Source organism: Pipistrellus kuhlii, unplaced genomic scaffold, assembly GCF_014108245.1.
Source record: "Pipistrellus kuhlii isolate mPipKuh1 unplaced genomic scaffold, mPipKuh1.p scaffold_m20_p_7, whole genome shotgun sequence".
Lineage (NCBI taxonomy): Eukaryota > Metazoa > Chordata > Mammalia > Chiroptera > Vespertilionidae > Pipistrellus > Pipistrellus kuhlii.
In genome coordinates this window covers 68,715,980-68,738,772 of record NW_023425573.1, presented here as the reverse complement: position 1 = coordinate 68,738,772, position 22,793 = coordinate 68,715,980, and the positions used below count along the sequence as shown (strand labels likewise).

General features: G+C 39.8%; 1 protein-coding gene across 5 annotated transcripts in view; it reads right to left on the bottom strand.

Annotated features, from left to right (window-relative positions):
• NCKAP5 (NCK associated protein 5) overlaps positions 1-22,793 on the bottom strand; it is a 909,053-nt gene that overhangs the window by 801,274 nt on the left and 84,986 nt on the right. For all 5 annotated transcript variants that reach the window (XM_045575730.1, XM_045575732.1, XM_045575733.1 and 2 more), the window contains one exon: positions 1,588-1,717. In XM_045575730.1, coding sequence (XP_045431686.1) covers positions 1,588-1,656 — 69 coding nt within the window. In that variant the 5' untranslated portion in view covers positions 1,657-1,717. The remainder of the gene's footprint in view (positions 1-1,587; positions 1,718-22,793) is intronic.

The window sequence follows — 22,793 nt, the reverse complement described above, 5'->3', positions numbered from 1 at the left end:
TTGTTTACCAATTCCCCCCACAAAACTCTGCTCATCTGATGACACCTGGGACTGATCCAAGATCTTTACTAGTAAGTGCTACTATGAGTTACTGAAAGACAATAGCTTAGCATGTCTGCTTTGACAGGGTCATTGCATATTCTCTATGGAAGAATTTGGGCTTTGGGGACTAACCAACAAGGATGATATTTTGGTGTTAAGAGAATCTTTCCTGTGCTGCTCATATCACACTATACGAGCATCTCTGTCCCTGCGTGGGCATACGACAGACCCAGCGGCAGCCTGATATGAAAGAAGTCAAAGGAAAGGCTGAGAAATTATCTTTTTTTCTTTGTCAAAGGAAAGGCTGAGAAATTATCTTTTTATCCTAATTCCCCATATGTTGCAAAAAAGAATAAATATAAACACACACACACATACACACAGACAGACAGACACACACACACACACACGCACACAATTTTCACTATATTCTACCTAAAGATAGAAGACACTAGAGATGAGGAGAACACATAACCTTTGGGAGTTGAACTTAAAATACTATTAATATTTTTAGCCTCTGAAGGCTTGCTGCTCAGTGCACAGCCCTCAGAGTTGCGGAAGTTGCATTGAATAACAAAAAAAGAACTAGACCCAAAAGTTCCTCAATCCCCAAACACATCTGTGAAAAGTTTGTGATATGAAACCTCAGCAGTTATGGGGTAAACAGCTAATTTGTACAATGACAGAGTAAGATCTACAGCAGCAGAGTTGGAGAAGTGCAACTGATAAATCAATTCAATCAGTATTTTATGGGACACCTACTCTGATCCAAAGTCCAGGCCAGCTGCTGTGAGTATACAATCAATAAAGCACATCCCTATACAATAAGCAAATGAAGGAACCAAGCTAGCTTCTATCTCAGTACATGAGCAAAAGGGAAAAGAGTGGCTTGCCAGCTTTGATTTCTTACCCTGTTCATATGCATTCTATAATAGAAGAGATGACATTTTAGCTCAAAGACGAAAGAGTGGCCAACCTTCAGAAATCAGGGACTTAGTCTATTTTCTTGAACTAACCAGATTCTCATACACAAAAACAAACACAACCATATGGTTAAGAACGATGCTCATCAGCATTAAAACATTTAGAAGAAAGTCTGTGGACAATTAAACTCATTTACATACCTAAGAAGTTCTCAGAGTTTCTTTGCTCTTCAATATTGGAGCTCTATTGAATTCTTGTTCCACTTATCCCAAAGTTAAGATAAATGGGTGATGGAACGACTATATATAGGCTCAGCATTTGGCATCAGCTGTACAGTAGTGTTTTTGTATAGGTTAAAGTCTACTTCGGCTGGAATTAATGTAATTATATATAATGTTGACAGATTATGACATTTGCCTATTAAGACACTATACAAACATTCCAATAATTTACAGGCTTTTGACTCAGTAAAAAATAAATGAAACAAAATCCCAAGGGATATTGCTAATGGGGTAACTGAAATAGAGGTTTCAAAAGCACAGGGTTCAGGAAATAACAGTCAAAGAATAATGCATTTTCAGCCAAAACATATAGAGTGGTAAATGAATATTTAGTACTTACCACAAGACTGCTGTCTAGAGACAGCCTTTTTCCAAAGTCCCTTTTCTCAAGCTGTCTCTTTCCCTCCATGGGTGAAGTTATTTATTTTCCTTTGTGATTTATAAGAATTCCCCCTCTGTTTCCAGGGTCACTGCAAAAAGTGAACATGTTTTTCACTATCCACGTGAACAGTGTTTAAACCCTTGTTTTTTAACTTTCTAACCAGGAACAAGTATTGGAGCCAAAAATATCCAGACCCAAATAATAAGTATAGAACTGGGCTCTCTCAACGTCCAAGACCTCTCCTGTTGCAAATGTCAGAGTCATCTTTATGGAGGCCCTTGTGTTTTTATAGGTTTTGCTCATGGTGTTGGAGAATGGGTTTGCAGGTCGAATCAGCAGACTGTGGAAAAAAGCAAACAGTCCATTTCATGCCACACTTGCTCCTCACCCACCCTCTCTCTATCAGCCGGCACCACTCTGCTTCTGTGCACATAGATGCTGCCTGCAAATTCCATGAGATCAAACTGGCAAAACCCAGTATTGGAAAACTGAAATATGAACATTTAAAAATACTTAATTTAAACATATTTGAGGAACATTATAAGATACATGTCCTTTGGGACAAGATGATTTAGAAAGTTGATGACATCATTATTGCCAATGAGTATTTATTTGAACACCCACTGCATTCCACCATATGAGATATGGTTCATCCCCGCACTCCACTGAGCTTGCTTGTTCTAGAATTATTAAGAATTCTAGTTAGTAAGAATGTGTTGTATGTATTAAGCACAAGCTCCCAGGTTGCACCGAGATGGAAAAGGCTTGAACTAAGAGAAATGAGTTTGAGCCCAAGCTTTCCTTCCCATTAGCCAAGTGACTTTGAACAAGTCATTTAGCCTCTAAAAATCCAAGTTTCTCAACAGCAATCAAATGAAGTATGTAAAAAATAGTTTAAAGGTAATGACTTACAACTTGCCCATATGTCATTAAAAACTGGTAAACCTTACATTTACATTAAAAACTGGTTAACCTTAAATACTAGTTGACATAATTTAATGTCTTTGATGATTCAGAAGGCACTTTGAGATATAGAAATGCTCTTAATCCACACAAAATGCTCCTAATCTGCACAAATCCATTGTCCTGCTGATATTGAAGAGCTGAAGTTTATAAAATGCTATACCAATTACTTTTCATAAAATTGAAAATAAATATTTTTCACGACTCTCTCAATTGCTCTAACTCTGAAGAGGATGCAAGGAATTCCCCTTCACAGGCGACATGCAGCATGTGGCCCCTTTTTCTTGGTTTCTTCCACCAGGAGACAGTTGTGGCCCAGACAGAGTCTGCCCAAATTATAGTTAATTGCAGGAAGCTGATGGACCCCTTTTCCAGCCCTAGCTCCATTCTCCATCTGAGTCATTCTCTCTCTCATTTTTCAGAAACACTAATTTTAATTCATTACTGGTCCACTCAGAAACTCCTAGGAGTTCATTCTGAATTCAGGATAAAATCCAAATTTTTCAACATCATGTTTAAGGTCTACTTCCTGCCAACTAGTCTTTGCAATCCCAAACACACTAGGCACATTCCTGAGACCATGCTTTTGATCATACCTCTCACTTCCATCTGGTCTATCCCTCCCCTTGCTCCAACGCCTGGCTCAGCTCCCATCTCCTTCACAATACCTTCCTAGTCACTCCATTTGGCAATGAGTTCTTTCTCTCCCAAGTTTCATACAAGTCCTCAGTGCCTTACCTTATTAATCACCATCATCACCTAGGGTAATTCTTTCAATATAGTAAGTTCTTAATAGTTGCTTTTTGGTAGAGCCTAATAGTTAAAAACAAACTCTCTGAAGCATTTTTTCCCCCAGAACTAAGTTAGCTCTACACTATTACTATAGACAAAACTATAGTAATTACTATAGACAAAACTATAGTAATCCCTAACAAATTTCAGATGACTAGTAGTCATCTGAAATTTGTTAGAGAATTTACTTCCCACTTTCAACTGTTCCACCCACTTTGCAGCCCCTTCCTCCTCTAAGTGACTGGCTATACTGGTAGCTCAGAATACTCTCTGTAATAATGAATCCAACTAGAGATACTAATCAGACACTGAGATTTCCCTCTGAATCAAAAGCATACCCTCCTAAGTCTTAATCCAAAGAGCCATGGGGTTTGATGAGTCACAACAGATAATCAATCCTTTGACATTTAGTGCATATTTCTTGACTACCAGGGAGGACTCAGTACTTAGATGTTGATGACACAGCCATGTCTAAGACAAACTAGGTTCCTGACATTCTAATGGGAGGATATAGACAATAAAGAAGCAAACAAGCAACTCCAAATGGTGATAGGTACCTGCTCTGAAGGCAATACTCCCCAGTAGGTGGTGTAACAGTTTCAAGCATGTGGAAGAGGAGAATAGTTTAAATAGAATGGTAAAGGTGGGAGCCAGCCATGTAAAAACACGTGTACAGAGCATGCCAGGTAGAGAAGTCAGTCTTTCTGCTGGGAAAGATCTGGGAAAATTTTGTGTGTCCCTGAACAGGGAACAAATCAAGCTAGGAAGAGAACGTGTGAGTGTGAGCAAAGTGCTGAGAAGTAAGCAACAAAGGGCCCTGCAGGCCAAGGAAAATTGCTTGTTCTAAACACAATGTTGAAATCTGAGGGTTTTATTTTCTACTTTATTCTTTACTAGCTGATAACATTAAACAAATTATTTAACCTATTTAAGCTTCAGTTGATTCAGCTATAAAACAGCATCAATAGTAGGACCTTCATAGTAAGGTTGATATGATGATTAATGAGCTGGTCCATTTAAAGAGAAATGCCTGACACACGATAGGTAAGCTTTAAATATTAAATATTGGCTATCTTTTCTGGTAAATGTGATGAACTCATTAAGGAGAAACTCTGGTGACTGGATTTTATGCTCCATAATAGGCTAATGAGGCTTCATTTTGGGAAACGGGGATCCTTTTGACATTCTCTATTAGCCTAGTCTACCAGGTGGATGGTAGATTGAACAGCTTAGCCTGGTCAATTTATTTTCATACTTTCATTCAAAATATCAACTGACACAGCACAGGTATTGACCAATCAGAACGACACAGTTCAGGGCAACAGGCAATATAACTGCGGCTGTGGGTCCTGGCCAAACTTCAGCCTAAGTGTATGTCCTAACCCCATCCCAAGAACTTAAAAATGTATGTGTTAAACCATTAAACAATCATGGAAACTATCAAAGTTATACAAATGGATCAAAGCAACACTCCACCCCAAAAAAAGTGGCAACCAGGTTATGTCAACATGAAAAGGGGGAGGGATCCAAAAAGGAAAAGCCAGGAAGGCTGATACACCTCACCTGCAGTTCCATCAGAGAAGAAGAGTACCCACATTTACATATGACCAGCAAGGACCAGTAAGGTTCTAGAAGGCAAATGAGTAGGTCACACCACAACGACATTTTGGTATTACACTGGCCATTTGTTTCATCCAATAAATGCTCTTGCTCAGAGACCACTGTCAAGCAACCTTCTAATTTTACTTGATTCCTATGTAGGTTAACTTATAGAGGAATGTGCTGACCAGCAAATGTATGTAGGCGATATTTTGTTAAGTTATGTTTTCAGTACAATTTACAATTTGGCATCTGACTCTATATTCATGAGTTAGGGATTTGCTTAGTATATTAATCAGCGTGTACTGCCATAACACAATACCACAGACAAGGTGGCTTAAACAATAGACATTTATTCTCTCACAGTTATGGGGGCCTGACGTTCAAGTTCAAGGTGCCTGCAGGGCTGGTTTCTGATAAGGCTTTCTCCTTAGTTTGCATTTGCCTATTCTGTGTCTTCACATGGCCTTTTCCTTTGCATGCTTCTGCAGTATCTTCCTTTTCTTATAAGGACACCAGTCCTATTGAATAAGGCCCCCAACTCTTAAGACGTTACTTAACCTTAATCTCCTCCTCAAAGGCTCTATCACCAGTCCTGGCCAAATGGTTCCTTGGTAGGAGTGTTATCCCTTACACCAGAAGATTGTGGATTAGATCCCCAGCTGGGGAGGCAACTAACTGATCAATATTTCTCTCTCTTATTAATGATTCTCTCTCAAATCAGTAAAAAACAAAAACAAAACCAAAAACCTATCCTATTGCCAAATATAGTTATATTGGGGGTTAGGGCTTCCACATATGAGTTTTTAGGGGTCCAGTCCAATTCATAATAGTTTTGATCAGATTTCAAAGCCTGATTACATTTCAGTGTACTAATAATCAAATTTCTGAGTCTAAACTGCTATGAGAAAACTCTGGGTGTCACTGGCTACTCCCAGGCCATCTCCCTCTCCTCTGGCTCTTTCACTGTTTGATTTCACTACCACCACCCTGCACCCCACCTGGCTGTTTTATATTCATTCATTTCCATACTGCAAGTCAAGAGGTGCAAACTAAATTATTGAGATTTATTAGTCAGCTGGGCACACTGGATTCTGCCTACAGAAAGCAGTAAGAGATCAGCAGGCAACAGGAAGGAAGACACCATTCTGCTTCCAGCTCCTGATGCCCAGCCTCAACAGTAGTGCACTAGAGGCTCCAGCAACTTCCCTGGTGCCCCCAGGACTCAGCGTAAGAAAAGGCAGCCAGCTGCAGACTCCCTCCCCGGGGAAGGGGAAGTACCGCCTTCTGCTCACCAGCCCTTCCAACAGCTAACTAACAAATCCATGCAGTGGCTCCCTCTCTGCCTGAAATATCCAGATCAGTTTCTCATTCCCTGGCTTGACAACTGAAGCACACCCCAGAGAAAGACACCTTTGGACAGGCAGCAGCTTTCCCTGCACAACACGTGGCTTCCTTCTTGTGAGCCTTCTGAAGTCGCAGCACTGATTAAAGTCCTCCGACACTAAGATCCTGAAGAGCAGAGACAGTGTCTTATGGTCCATGTTCCCCTAGAGCTGGGGTCGGAAAACTGCGGCTCGCGAGCCATATGTGGCTCTTTGGCCCCTTGAGTGTGGCTCTTCAACAAAATACCATGGCCTGGGCGAGTCTATTTTGAAGAAGTAGTGTTAGAAGTTTAAGTTTAAAAAATGTGGCTCTCAAAAGAAATTTCAATCGTTGTACTGTTGATATTTTGCTCTGTTGACTAATGAGTTTGCTGACCACTGCCCTAGAGGGTATAATGCCTTGTGCATACCCACATGGCACACACTGAAGGAACAATTGTTACTAAATGAATGACTAAATAAAGGAATGTTTACAGCTCTCCTCCTGAACATGCAAAGAGCAAGGCAGCAATGTAACACCCCTAAAGCAAAGAGATGCTGGGCACATGTATAGCACTGAACTTACTTTGCCAAATATACAGACATACCCACGCCTCAAAGAGAAGATTGTATCATGATTTAAAAACTATTATCAACCTAAAATTATGACTTAGGCCCTGCCTGCACTCACAAAGTGCCATGGCCCATTGTGTCCCTGTCTTTCTGGTGGCTTCTCACAATCCTGGCTCCAAGGAACGCACAACTGCCTCTGAGGGATGCCCTGAGCGCCTGGCCTTCCTGCAGGAAGGGAAGGAGTAGGAGGGATGGCCAGAGAGCTGAAGGACGACAGGATATGAAGCATCTATTTTTGGATGATGGTCATTGTTACTGATCTCTCCCCCTTACATTTCTCTCAGGCGAAGAAAATATTGAATACAATACTATGTATTGGCATCTGTAGAAATCTGAGTTGGCCTTAATAAATTCTCTTTAATATTCCTCACAGATAGTAATGGCCTCTCAGTGGTATACAGAGCCTTTAATATTCCTAGAGATATCAGTGTTTTGTTTTGTTTTTCTGCTGGGCTTTGTTAACAAACTATATAACTTTCAATAACCAAGTAACATCTTCCGATAAAATCTCAAAGGCACATTTCCTCATATGGACGTAGTCACACGCATGCAGACACACACTCTCACACTTACACTCACACACATTTCTGTGTATCATTTCTGCCTCCCTGCTCCCCCCGCACCTTACCCCTGCTAGGAAATGGTTAATAGCAGTGGCAGCAGAAATGGAGAAACATGATAGAGCCGTGAGACACTGGAAAACTTGGATCCCAGCCCTCTTTGCCTGTGAATTTGAGCACATTCCCTAACTTCTGTGCGTCAACATTTCCTAATCTGTTCTCCACAGGTTATTGTGTGGCTCCGATGAGATCCCAAGTGAAAAAGCCTTTCCACTGTCTATTTGTGATACTTTTCAGTCGCCTTCATTAAGCCACAAACAGGAGAAAGACGACTTTTCGCAGCAGTGAACATCCCGAGAACAGACTGTCAATCTCACTGGCATAGTTGCTGCAGCACCCACCACACTGGCTCCTGGAAATCCTAAAAAGAATAATTTTAGAACTAGATGTGCCAAAGACAGCCAAAGGACAGCGACTTCCCTGTCCCTGAGAAGACAGCTGGGCAGCTCTGCCCACTTGGGGCTCCTCAGAATCTCCTGGAAGCAGGTGTAACACCCAGGAACAGGCCCTGATACAGACCCTGGAATCTCCAGCGACAGAAGTCTCAGGCACCAGAGGATGTGGCCATTGCTCAGGAGAGTGGTTCTCAACCTCCGCTGCATATCCCAGCCACCTGGAGAGTCCCTGAGGCCTGTCCCCAGGCCAAATAGACCAGGATCACTAGGAGTGTGACCCAGTCATCATTCTTTTAAGATCCCAGAATGACTCCAAAACACAACCAAGGGAGCACCAGTTTGAATGGAAAGCACCCCTTTCTTTATCTACTTCCCTTTCTTCCAGGGTCTTATGACTCTACCATGTTGGCAGCATGGTATCTGCCTTCTTGTTAACAGCAATTCTTAATCTGTACACTCTAAGGCAGTTAGATACAAACTGTTAGACATAAACAATGTTAGATACAAATAATTAGAACCAGCACCTTCCTTCCTCTCACCCCACCCTCTCAGGCTTTGCTCACAGTGCTACTAGTCTTGCTTTTTGTAGGAACTAGATTTGAATTAAGACAGAACTGTCAAATCTAGATTCCAAATTAACGTGCAGATATCATAGAAACTCAAAGTGAAGCCACAAGTTAGAGAATGAAGGAAGAAATGTCCGACATCAAGACCAAGAGGGTCAGAAAGTCCTGAATAAAATGCTCCCAAATCCCATTCCATCATTCCTGTCCACTGTTCTCCAATGTGAGCACCTTGCTCTCATTTCACAGTGCCAATAGCAGAAATTATGAATTTGAGAGATTTGCTTAGAGCTACCAAACAGAATATTTGAAACTCCTGTCACCTTTATATTAAAACTATTCTTGTACTATAGGTCCAGTGCATGAAAATTCATACACTGGAGGGGGGTCCCTCAGCCAAGCCTGCTTCCTCTCACAGTCTGGGAGCCCTCAGGGATGGGAGGCAACCCAGTGATCAGGGGAAGGTGACGCCCCATCACATCTCTGCTGCTACCACTGCCTGCAGCACAAGCCTCAGCCAGCCTTGGTTGCCTGAGCCTTGGGCAGCCCTGAACAGCTGGGGGGCTGAGGAGACTGCAGGACTCCAAAGGAAGGCACATGGGGCAGACACGACCTTGCTGTGCACCTGCCACCCCAGCAGGGCTGAGGGGACTGGATGACGCCATCTTTGAGGGTGCAGCAGTCAATTAGCATATTCCCTCCCTATTGGCTATGGGTGCTGCTATCTTTGAGGGAGTGGTTAGTCAATTAGCATATTGCCTCCTTATTGGCTGTGGGCACCACCATCTTTGTGATGGTGTGAGGGTCAATTAGCACATTCCCTCTTTATTAGATAGGATCTGAGTAAACAGAAAACTGCCATCTCCATTCTGGAAATGAGGAAACAAACAAAACACCAAATCATGTGATATTCAACCATTAGGTGTCTATTTAATCCTAGAGCACCCTGACACTGTCTGAGAAGAGTGCTAACATACATCCCCGAACGCAGTGTCCATTCTTGCCAGAAAAATGCATGGTTGGACACACTCTCTCAGGAATGTGACAACAGCTTTCTCCTTTGAAGTACAGAAATGTTTGCATGGTGATGAAAACTGGCTTTAAAAATATAGTTTCATGAGCTCATGTTTATTAAACCTCTCATCCTACATGCTGTCCAGTAGCTTAGAGCTGATGGCTTAAAAGCTGGTTGAACCCCTTAGAATCATGGCCCATGTCCCCTTCCAGGTAAACGGCACCTCCAACATGGAGAGTGAGGGGGCACAGCAGAGCCTGGGTGTGAGGAGCTTGGCATTGTTCAACACATGGCTTTGTAAGCTGAAGCAGTTAAAATGTTGATAGTGCTTCAAAATAAGTTCCTTAGGAATGGAGAACAGGGAAGACTCCTCGAACCTTTAATATGTCCAAAAATCAGTAATGTTCAACCCTTATCTTTTAAATCTTCTTAAATTTGAGATATACTTCACATACCATAAAAGTCACCTGTTTAACATGCACAAATCACATTTCTTTTACCCAATGTTTATTTCTACAGAAACTGGGGGCTGTGTTTCTCTCTAAGCATGGACATAAAGGTGTTCCACCATCTCTGCTTGAGCTCTATCAACCTGACTATCCCACACCACCATCATTGGGGTAGCAGCAACCTAGACATCCTAAGTTAAATTGTTCAACTGAAAAGTCCTGTGACCTTGAGCAATATAATTCCTTGGCCTAAGTCTCTTCATGGATACAATTAAGGTAATAATAACAGCAATCACCTTAATGAAATTTCTCTGAGGAATAAAATGATGCATGTTTTAAATACCGGAGAAGATGTTCAATGACTCTTAAACATAACTGAACAGAATTCATTTAATCCAGAGTTCAGTGATAGTTATTCAATGTATATTTTCTTCCATGCCCTGTTTGTTTTAGGCCCTAAAGAGATGGAGGGAGAGGAGGAAGTAGAGAGGAAAGAGAGGGGAGGGGAAGGAAAGAGAGAAGAAGGAAAGGGAGGGGAGTGTAGAGGATAGGAAGAAGGAGGAGAGAAGAGAAGGAAGAGGAGAAGGAGAAGAAAAGGGAAGATGAAAGAAAGAAGATATGAAATACAATCCTCAAATATCAAGAAAATTTAAAATCTAAGAGGGAAAAATAATTTCTATATTAATAATAAAAAAAAGTTTTAAAAAAAATGGGGAGGGTGTGAATGAATGATTTTAGCATAAAGGAGAATCCCACTTAGATAATCCTGGAAAACTTGCCTTTATTCTCATTCACAGTACTTCCAGCTGCTTTCCAAACACGGACTTTTGCTGCATTTTTACAGTATTTGAACTAAAAACGAAGAGAGAGAATGGCAGGGGTTTGGCCCAGCATAAGCATTTCAGCTCTGGTTGTTCTTCTCCCACCATCTGTTCTTTCTCTCCCGGTCTTTCTTTGTAAGGATTTTCCCTGCTGTTTAGTTCCCTCCTCTGCCTGGTCCCCATTTATCACTTTAGAAAGGCTTCTCGTTCATTACATGAAATGTCTACACGTTGCCCATAAACTCTTAAAGGGAAGTCAGTGTACAAATAAAACAGATAAATAACTTTAAAAATAAATAATTCGTGCACACAACCCCAGTGGATTGGAAGACTATTCAGATATCTGACTAGGGAAAAGAATTTTCACACTGTGTCATCAGCTTACACTAATGAGTTAATTAAATTAGAAAAATTCCACTGCCAAAAGCAAAAACATCTAAATCCGTGGGATGCTGGGGGAATTATAGGCTGTGCTACTAAATGAATTCTGTTCAAGCTTTCTTTCTTTTTTTTCTTTTTTTTTCTTTGAAAAGGCTATAGAGAGCTACACTTAAAAAACCATCCAATTTCAAGAGTGTATTTTCCATCTGGGGCTAGTTGGATAGAATATGCCCTAAACTCTGCAAATCCCACTGAGAGGCAACATGACTTGTTAGGAAAACAGTTTATGAAAAGCAGTGTTTTGTGGAGACCCAGTAACTGTGATGTCCTCATATACTGCGGAATTCATTATTTTCCACTAAATGCCTTTGCACACAAGTGAAAAACCAAAATGATTCAGGAAACGGGTATAGTAAAATAAATCAAAAGCCAACACACTTTGCTACAGCTTTAGCTCTACAGCTTTAGAGTATTTCCAACTACCTGAAAACTTCTGTCACTTTAAGAGTTTATTCACTCTTCTCTTTTAGTCACCTCCTTCCACAAATCTCATGCTCCAAATAATTCTGGTGTGTGTGAAAAGGAAAAGCCCGAAGTCTAGTAAATAAAGATTAAAAGATTAAGCTTTAAATACCATTAATATGTTAAAAACAATAGAAATAATTATTTCTTTTTAAAATATATATTTTTATTGATTTCAGAGACAAAGGGAGAGGGAGGGAGAGACTCATTGATCTGCTGCCTCCTGCACACCCCTCACTGGGGATCGAGCCCACAATTTGGGCATGTGCCCTTAACTGGAATTGAACCTAGGTCCTTTTAGACCATGGGCTAATGCTCTCTCCACTGTGCCAAACCAGCTAGGGCAGAAATAATTCTTAATAAACCATAACATGTAGAATATGACATTAAAGATGTCCTATGTCACAGCAGCTGTCCAAATGAAATGTATAAGAAAAGTCTCAAAGTTGTTCATCTTCTCTATAGTGTTTAATTAAATTGAGAGTGTCATTCCTTCATGGAGAGAAAGGTGAGATAAAATCTCTTTAAAAGGTAAAACAGGAATTCTGAGATGATGGCATAGATAAACATGGAACTAGAAACCTCCCATTAGCCACATCAAAATTATAAGTGGACTGCAGAACAATCATCTTTCAGAACCACCTGAAATCTGGCTGAAAAGAAGCCCTAACATGAAGATATAGAGAAGAAGCCACATGGAGACTTGCAGGAGGAGCAGAGACTCTGATTGAGATGGTTCTACACCCACATGTGTGGTGGATAAAAGTCGGGGGGAATATCTCAGCTGCTGTAGAGGTCCCCCCTGAGGAGCATCAGGTTCCATGCCTATATCAGAACCCCCACCTAAGAAAAAGAAGTCCCCACAACTTCTGGCTATAAAAATAAGCAGGGATGGTGGCTGAGTGAAAAGAGGAATTCTAGAATCCCAGGCAGTTCCTCTTAAAGGGCCCATGCATGGACTTAGAAGGACTCACTTCCTCTGAGCCCTAGTGCTGGGGCAGCTGCTCACAAGATGCCAGGGACATAAGGGGAGAACCTGAATTGCCTGGCTTCAGAACTGCCAGCTTAGCCCATTGTTCTTTTGTTGTGCTCTCCTCCCACAGGGGCAGTAAATGGGCCCTATATCTGAGTCTCCATTAACCTAGCTCACATTGTTCCCCCACTGTAGTGATTCTGAAATCCTGCTCCACCCAGATCCTGGGCCCACCCAAGCTGTTTCCAGTGGTTTTCTCTTGACTCATGCTTCAAACTTGCCTAAAATCTCTTTAAAAAGTAGCATCTGGCCTCTACATACCCCAGATCTCTTGCTAAGTGGTTCTAGGCCTGGCATTAGTGGCAGCCAGACTCAGTTTGCAGTGTGGCCTCTCCCAGGCACCTCAAACACCAGCACAAGCAGCAGCCGTCTTCTGATCACTCTGCAGCTCATGCACGGTGGCCCTGGAGAGGGCACAGGTGGTGACTGATCTTGCACTCTCAGGAGGTCCCAGAGCCAGTGCAGCTAGTGGACAACTTCAGACCACACTGGATTACAACCCAACCACTTCTATGAGCGACATGCTCAAAAAGTAAACTTGGTGGGTACCAAAGCTCCACGGAAGTAAGTCCTGCTCTGTGGTGTTGGGCCCTTTTCAGTAGCTCCTCTGCTGTAGTAACAGCTAGTCTTTGAAACTGATTATTATGGGGGTCAATCCCTCCCAGTGATATGTCAACAGCAATCAATAATCACTACAACAGGATAATGCACACAGCCCACACAGGGGCCCACTTGGAGTGCCCAGCTTGGGTAGAAGGTGAGGCTGCACCAATGGACCCCACAGGACACCTACTACATGAGACCACTCTATCAAACCCAGAATAAATAGCAGTTCTACCTAATATATAGAAACAATCGCAGGGAGGCAGCCCAAATGAAGAGACAAAGAAATGTGCCACAAATAAAGAACAGGATAAATATCCAGAAAAAAAAACTAAATGAAACAGAGGCATGAAAAAAAAATACAATGGATACAGAGTTCAAAACAACTCTGGTTATAAGGATGCTTGAAGAAGTTAGTGTGAACTTTAATAACAACAACAACAAAAAAAGGATATGGAAAGCATAAAAGAGAACCAGTCAGAGTTAAGGATACACTAATTGAAATGAAGACAACATTATAGGGAATCAACAGTAGAAGAGTAGGTAAAACAGAGTATCAAATCAGCAATTTACAATATAAGGACCAATATATACCCAGTCAGAACAGCAAGAAGAAAAAGGAACAAAAAAGAAATGAGCACAATATAAGAATCCTCTAGGATAATTTCAAGTGTACCAACATTCATAATATGGGGATTATGGAAGAAGAGAGAGAACAAGATGTTGAAAAACTACTTGAAAAAAATGACAGAAAACTTCTCTAACTGGCAAAGGAAATAAATATAGAAGTCCAGGAAGCTTGGGAGTCCCCTAAAAAAGAACCCAATGAAACCCACTCCAAGACATATCATACTCATAATGTCAAAGATCTAAAGACAAAAAAAAAAGAAAATCCTAAAAGCTGCAAGAGAAAGGCAGATAGTTATCTAAAAGATAGCTCCATAAGACTGTTAGCTGATTTGTAAGCCAGAAGGGATTGGGACAAAATATCTGAAGTGATGAAAAGCAAAGACCTCCAACCAAGATTATTCTACCAAGGAAAGTTATATTTTAAAAGAGTTACCATATGACTCAGCAACCCCTCTTTGAGTATCTACTCAAAAAACTGAAAACATTTATTCACAAAGAAATATGTACCCCTATGTTCACTGCAGCATTACTCACAGTGGCTAAGACATGGATACAATCTAAGTATCCTTCGACAGATGACTGGATAAAGGAGATGTGATACCTATATACAATGGAATACTACTCAGCCAAAGAAAAGATTAAATACCACCATTTGTAACAGCATGGATGAGCCTTGAGAGATGCTAAGCAAAATAAGTCAGTCAGAAAAAGCTAAGAACCATATGATTTCACCCATATCTGGGATATAAAATTGAAATTCATAGACACAGACAACAATATGGTGGTTACCAGAGGGAAGGGGATAAAGTTAGGGTTGGAATTAGGGTTATGGTTAGGGGGTAGGTAGTAATGGGTAAAGGGGACCGAATATATGGTGATGGGAGATGACTTGACTTTAGGTGGTGGGTATACACAGTGCAATATATATTTCTCCACTCCTTATATCTGTAATGGTTTATGACTCTTTTGACCAATAGAATGTGGCAAAATTATACTGAGGTCTGATGCTAGAACTTACCTAGAGACTATCATGCTGTGAAAAGCCCAGGTTAACACAGAAGGAGAACCAAGGCACCCTAGTTGATAGCTACACAAACTGCCATATAAGTGGGTGAAGTCCACTTCAGTTCTTGAGCCCTTCCATTCTAGTCAAGCCCTCAAATGACCATAGTCATGTGAGTGACCTCAATGGAGACCAACAGAAGAACCATACAAATTACCAAAGCACAGAATCCTGAGGAAAAGGTCTTTGTTGTTTTACATAACCAAGTATTGGAATGTTTTGTTATGCAACAATAGACAACTTAAAATAATTTCTCCATTAGTTTTGGTCACTGTTTATATCCTTCAGTAAAGTTTTATAATTTTCATTAAATAGCCCTTGGGCATATCTACTTTAAATCCTAGGTATTTATGTTTTTGTTGCTCTTGAGATTAAATTTTTTCTTTCTAATTGCATTTTCTAATTGGTTATAGGTAATGCCGAGAAAGAACTACGGATTAATAAACTTGGACTTTTGTTTAGCCCTTTTCCTAAGGACCCTTTCTAATTCTAAGTATGTTTGTTTTAGTCTACTCCATTTTCTAGATAGAAAATAAAAACATTTTTGGCCTTTCCTTTTCAATATTTATAATCCTTATTTCTTTCTCTAGTCAAATGGCATTGGCTAGGGAGCAAGTTGATAGTAGGAACTTTTGTTCCTTATTTCAGTTGTAATATTTTCATCAGTAAGTATGTTTTGTTGCTTTTAAGCTACCAATTACCAGATTGTTTCTTTTAAGCTATGAATTACCATATTTAGGGAAATTCTACACATTCCTGGACCCTTATACTGCTTTAAAATATGTTATTCTGAATTTTAAACTAAAAATTTAACATACCAAAAAGAAACAAATATTCATGTACCCAATACCTATATTTAACACTATGTATGTATTGCTAGGTACTAAGAATGATACACAGTATTGTTAAATGTTCATTTTGAAGCTCACATATGGTATCAGGCTTTCTCTATTCAGTTGCAGCATTTTCCCCCACTTAATACTTCTATATTTTTCCCCCTTAACATTAGGCATCAAGATTTATACATGTTGATAAAAGGAGTTATCATTCACTTTAAATATTTTAAGATGCCTATTCAATAGACTTATGGCAGTTTATCTAACCAATTCCCCATAAGTGGAAATTTATGGTTTGCCACTATATCGCAAACAATGCTGCTTTGAACATTCTTGCTCGTGCATCTTTCTGAACAAAGGCAGAAAAGTTTCTCATACAGAGAACGCACTGGGTCACAGGTTATGCACCTGTTCAACTTATCAGGCAGTTTCAAATTGCTTTCCCAAAATGGTTATCCTGCAGCAATTTTTACTTATGTCAGTGATGCTAAAATCTCTGTATTACCCTGGCTTTTCCACCAGCTGATCTAGCAATCCCACTCTAAGTATAGGCCCAAATAAAATGAAATCATTATTTCAAAGAGATAGCTGCCCTCCCATGTTTATTGCAGCATGATTCACAATATCCAAGACATGAATACAACCTGAGTGCCCACTGTCTGTGAGTGAATAAAGAAAATGTGGCATATGTATATGGATATTTTCAATCATATAAAAGTAAGAAATTTTGCTATTTGAAATGGCATGGATCGAGCTTAAGGGAATTATGCTGAGTGAAATAAGTCAAACGGAGAAAGTACTCTATGAGCCCACTTTTATGTGAAAGCTAACAATGCTGAACTCATAGAAACTGGGAGCAGAATGGTGGTAGCCAAGGACTGATGGATTGGGGAAATGGGGAGATGTTGATCACAGGGAATGAACTTATAGCGATAAGACGAATGAGTTCTGGGGGTCTAATGCATGCTATGATGACTATGGTTAAAAATATTATATACTTGAAAGTTGCTAGAATGTAAATATTAAACATTCTCACCACACAAACACACACAAATGGGAATACGTAAGATGATGGAGGTGTGAACTAACGATATTGTGGTGATAATTTCATAAAATGTATATGTGCATCTAATCAACATGTTGTACAAAATCCTGCGCAATGCTGCATGTGCATTATATCTCAGTGAAGCTGGGAAGGTAAGGAAAGAAATGCCTTGTCATTTTGGCAGCTGTACCAGACAGCTTCTGTGTAGTTGGCTGAAGGCAGTGTCTCTAATGTGACTTCATTAGTATTTTCATTATATACATACTCAGGGTTTCTCCCACCAGATGGAGCCACCTGTGACAGGAAAATACTGAGCCAGGCAGTTAAATTGGTCTTCCTGAGTCCTTAGTCCTCCTTCTAGTTCAGTGTTTTTCAGCTTTTTAAATTTTGCATCACTCTCTAGTGCCCTTTAATTTTTTTCTTAATTCCTTCCCTTAACCCATGAAACTTTAACACAACAGATATATACCACCATATATCTATTTATGTAACTATGGTCATTTTTAGAACCACAAATCATTGTGATTTCTAAAATTGTTGTCCCAGGAACCAATTTTCATCATCATTGAGAATGTTTCTATCTAAAGATTTAAAATACTTTCAGGTTTCTCAATTCTTCCTTTTGGGAAATTCAATTTGATTCTCTTACATAATCATCAGATTTATGATGCTTTTAACCAATAGAAGGGAATCACCGTGATAATGAATTCTGAGTTATTTAGACTAGGTATTCTCTCATTTGATGAAGTGTCTTATGGGGAGAGTTGGGGGGGAAAGAAAGGATTGAGCAAAGTCAACAGCTGCAAACCCAATGGGCTACGAAGTAAGGAGGTAAATGAGAGAAGCTGGTCCAGAGGAGCTGCATCCCCCTAGGAGCTCACACCCTGTCCAAAAGGAGCAGCTGGCACCCAACTGCAGCCAAAACCGCTATACAGGAATGGGGAGCTGCCTGACCAAACCCTTAATTTTTCAAGAGAACACAGAAATTCAAATATTTATGCAAAACCTGTCATTTTTTAAATATTTCTCAGATTTTAAAATATATTGCAGAAGCCAAACAGAATTCATCGGTGAGAAGCCTGCCGCCTATTAAAAATGCCACAAATTTGAAAATTTTAGTTACAGTGGTTCTTACAAATCCCCCTCCACCTCTAAAATTTGATATTTCTTAAATTTTGAATTAACATAAAACTCTAAGAAGGTTGTAGTCTTAAATATTAACACACACACAAAAAAACACAACAACAATAAAAAACAACAAAGAACAGCTATAGCAGGGGGTGAATTAATATCCCATCACCTGCCAAGGAAAATAAAAAATCTAAATCCAAACTCTCTTTTTAAAGAAAAATTATTATTCTTTTTACATGAAGCCAAAATGTAGAAGCAATTGAAAGTTATAAATTCTGAAAGCATAAAGATTTTTTTCTCCTTAAAATTAAGTATTACTTGGGTTACAAAATAATTTTTAGATATTCATGTCTACCATTACACCACAGAGATAGAAAAAAGTGTCTCCTTCAAAGACAACCTTATGTATTTCTTTAATTTAATAGATTTCCCAAGGAATGTGTGTACCTGTATATATTTCTGTAATATCTTGGTTGTCTTTATATATTCTTACTTCCTCATTAGTTTTGGTATTTCTTTCTCACCCACACAAAAAGTAATTAAACACACATGGAGATTAAGAACTCTGTACAGAGAAACCAAGATGGTGGCATAGTGTAAACACCTAAACTTCAGCCTTGCACAACATTTTCAAAAACAGAACTAAAAGACAAAACGGACATCATCCAGAACCACAGAAAAGCTGACTGACTGGAAATTCTACATCTAGAAAAAAGGAGAAAACCACAAGAAAAATCAGAGGAGCTGTAAAAGCCTAAGGTACAGAGACACGGGGATGCACATACACAGAGAGGATGGAGCCAGAGTGGACAGGGCTGTTGAGTGCATGGTTGGCGTTCTCTAGAGGGAAGGATATAAAAGCTCCAAACAGCGCTGAACCCCAGTTCTGACTGCACTGAACCCCAGTTCCGGGCGAGACCCTGGGGACCCAGGCTCATACTGGAGGAATCTAAGCTATAAGGCGAAAACTCAGGGGAGTGGCAAAAGGCAGAGCTCCAGAGGCACACATAAGAATGCGTGCAGAGGACAGACTATTGTCTGTGCCTCTGGATTGCCCTAGTGTGAAGGAGACAAAAGCTCTGAACTGCACTGAACCCCAGTTCCAGGCAAGAATCTGGGAATCTAGATTCATTGGGGGAGAGACCAGACTGTCTGGCACTGGGCAAAACTCAAGGAAGCCTTTCTCTCAGAGGTGCTTGCAGTTGGTACCAAAGGATACTGAGGGACACTGAGACCCAGGAACCTCATAGGGCAGAGCTTACAGGAAGCCAAGGCCGTAGGCTCCACCCTGAAACTCTGCCCCATCCAAGCTGAGCACAAAGGCTTTTGCAATTTTGCAAGTCTAGTCGAATAAGGCTATCTCCAGCATAGACAGAGCTGATCCTCACAGCCAATTGGCCTGGAGGTCAACATACCAACAACAATCAAGACTTAACTACAACAAGGCTGTACACACAGTCCACAAAGGGGTGCAACAAGAGTGTCCACCTCAGGTAACTGGAGAGGCCGAACCACTGGCCCATATAGGATACATAGCACACAAAGCTACCTACCAACTCAGGGAAGCAGCGAAAATGCAGAGACAAAGAAACAGATCACAAACAAAAGAAATGGAGGAAAATAAATAACTTGAGATAGAGCTCAAAACCATGGTTATAAGGTTTTTCAAGAATTTCCTAGAAAATGCTGATTAATTTAATGAAACCCTCAAGGAAATGAGAGAGACTCTCGAGGATATGGAAAGGGACCAACTAGAAATTAAACATACACTGACTGAAATAAAAAATATTATACAGACACCCAACAGCAAACTAGAGGAACACAAGAATCAAGTCCAAGATTTGAAATACAAAGAAGCAAAAATCACTCAACTGGAAAAGCTAAAGGAAAAAAAGAATCCAAAAATTGAAGATAGTGTAAGAAACCTAGGGACAACTTCAGGTGTACCAACATCTGAATTATGGCAATGCCAGAAGAAGAGAGAGAGCAAGATACTGAAAACCTATTTGAAGAAATAATGACAGAAAACTTCCCCCACCTGGTGAAAGAAATAGATTTACAAGTCCGGGAAGCACACAGAACCCCAAACAAAAGGAATCCAAAGAGGACTACACCAAGACATATCATAATTAAAATGCCAAGAGCAAAAGACAAAAAGGAAATATCAAAAGCAGCAATAGAAAAACAGTTACCGTATTTTCTGGCGTATAAGACAACCCCCTAATTTTACAGTTAAAACATAGGTTTAGGCCTATATTCGCAGTATAAGACTACCCCCCACTTCAAAGAAAAGACTTCTTTGCTGTCAATATCTGCAGGTAATTTTTGTGCAATTTTGGTCTTTTGCTCCCCAATTTTCGGTTGACTTTTTTTCCATTTCAAAAGTCGTCTTATACACCAGAAAATATGGTAATTACCTACAAGGGAGCACCCATAGGATTGTCAGCTGATTTCTCAACAGAAACTATGCAGGCCAGATTAAAGTGGCAAGAAATAATCAAAGTGATGAATAGCAAGAACCTACAGTCAAGATTACTCTACCCAGCAAAGCTATCACAGAATTAAAGGTCAGCTGAAGAGCTTCAAAGATAAGAAAAAGCTAAAGGAGTTCATCAACACCAAACCAGTATTATATGAAATGCTGAAAGGTATTCTTTAAGAAGAGGAAGAAGAAGAAAAAGGTAAAGATAAAAATTATGAACAACAAATACAATCTATCAACAAGTGAATCTAAAAATCAAGTGAATGAAAAATCTGATGAACAGAATATTCTGAATATAATAGAATCAGGGGCATAGAAAGGGAGTGGACTGACAACTCTCAGGGGGAAAAGGGTGTGTGGGAGGGTGGAACAGACTGGATAAAAATAGTACACCTAAGGATAAGGACAGTTGGGGGGAGGTAAGGGAAGAGGTTGGATGGGAACCAGGTGGAGGGAATCTATGGGGGGGGGCGAACAACTGTAATAATCTGAACAATAAAGATTTATTAAACCTTAAAAAAATAAAAAATAAAAATACATGGATATTTTGATAGGTCACATTAATAAATTACTGAATTATGACAACTTGATAGTTCATATTTAGCTATGAAGATGACTTCAGTGGAGTCTAGTAAGTCTTGATACATTTTTTAAATTCAAATGGAAGGTTTATATATCTTGTTCTGTTACTAACAACCTATAAATTATCAGAAAAAATAATTTTTATAGTCTTCATTTTTCTCATATCTCATATCACTAAGGTGCCTTCTGGCTTTAAAATGTTGTGATCTATAAAACCAGTTAAAGGAATTAAAGTCTTTGATTTTAAATTCAATGTAGTTTTTTCATTTACAGTTTTATTGAGATATAATTCACATATCATAATACTGACCCATTTAAAGTCAAGTGAATTCACAGAATTGTGCAACCATCATCACCATCTGCAGTCATTTTATCAATAAAACACTTCCAACACTCTAAAAAAAAATACCCATATATATTAGCAGTTCTTCCCCAAACTCTGCTCCCTACCCAGCTGCAGGTGTCTCCAGGAATTTGTTTATTCTGGATATTTTACATAAACAGAACCATAGGAGTAGTCTTTGTGACTGACTTCTTTTTACTTAGCAAAATGTTTTTAAGAATCATCTATATTGTAGCATGCATCAGTACTTCACCCCTTTTCATGGTTGGACTACAGGCCCTGTGCACAAAAGTCATGCACAGGGAGACGGGTGTCCTTCAGCCCGGCCTGCACTCTTTCCAGCCCGGGACCCCTTGGGGGATGTCTGATTGCTGGTTTAGGCCCGACCAATAGTCAGACATCCCTCTCGCAATCCAGGACTGCTGGCTCCTAAATGCTCATCTGCCTGCCTGCCTGCCTGCCTGCCTGATCGCCTCTAACCCCACTGCCTGCCAGCCTGATCACCCTTAACTGCTCTCCCCTGCTGGCCTGAGAGCCCCCAACCACCTCTGCCTCAGCCCCTGCCACCATGGCGACCAGAAGATGTCCAATATATCCATTCTAATTAGCATATTACCCTTTTATTAGTATATATAATATTCCATTGAATGGAATGTCATCTTTTATCTGTCTATATATCAGTTAATAGACATCTGGACTGTATCCACATTTTCACTATAAACACCATGCACAACTTTTTATAGGAACATGTTTTCACTTCTCTTGGATATAGTATACCTAGAAGTGGAATTGCTGAGTCAAATGTATACTTAGTTTAGCATCTTGAGAAAGTGCCAAATAGCTTTCCAAAGTGGATATATACTATTTTACATTCTCACAGTAATGTATTAGAATTCCAATTTTTCTACATCCTTACCAACATTTGTTATTGTCCATCTATTTAATTGGAACCCCTCTAGTGGATGTGAAGTGATATCTCATTACAGTTTTTATTTCCATTTCCCTAATGAAAATGAAAATGATGAACATCTTTTCATGTGCTTATTGGCTATTTGTATATCTTCTTTGAAGAAATAGGTATTTATATTTTTGCCCATTTGGGGAGGGGAAATGTAATTTGTCTTTTCATTGTACAGTTGTAAGAGTTCTTTATATATTCCAGTCTCTTGCCAGATGAACTATTTGCAAATATTTTTCCCATTCTGTGGGTTTTATTTTCAATTTCTTTATAGTGTCCTTTCATGTAGAAATATTTTTATTTTATCTTACTGAAGTCCAAGTTATTGATTTTTGTTGGTG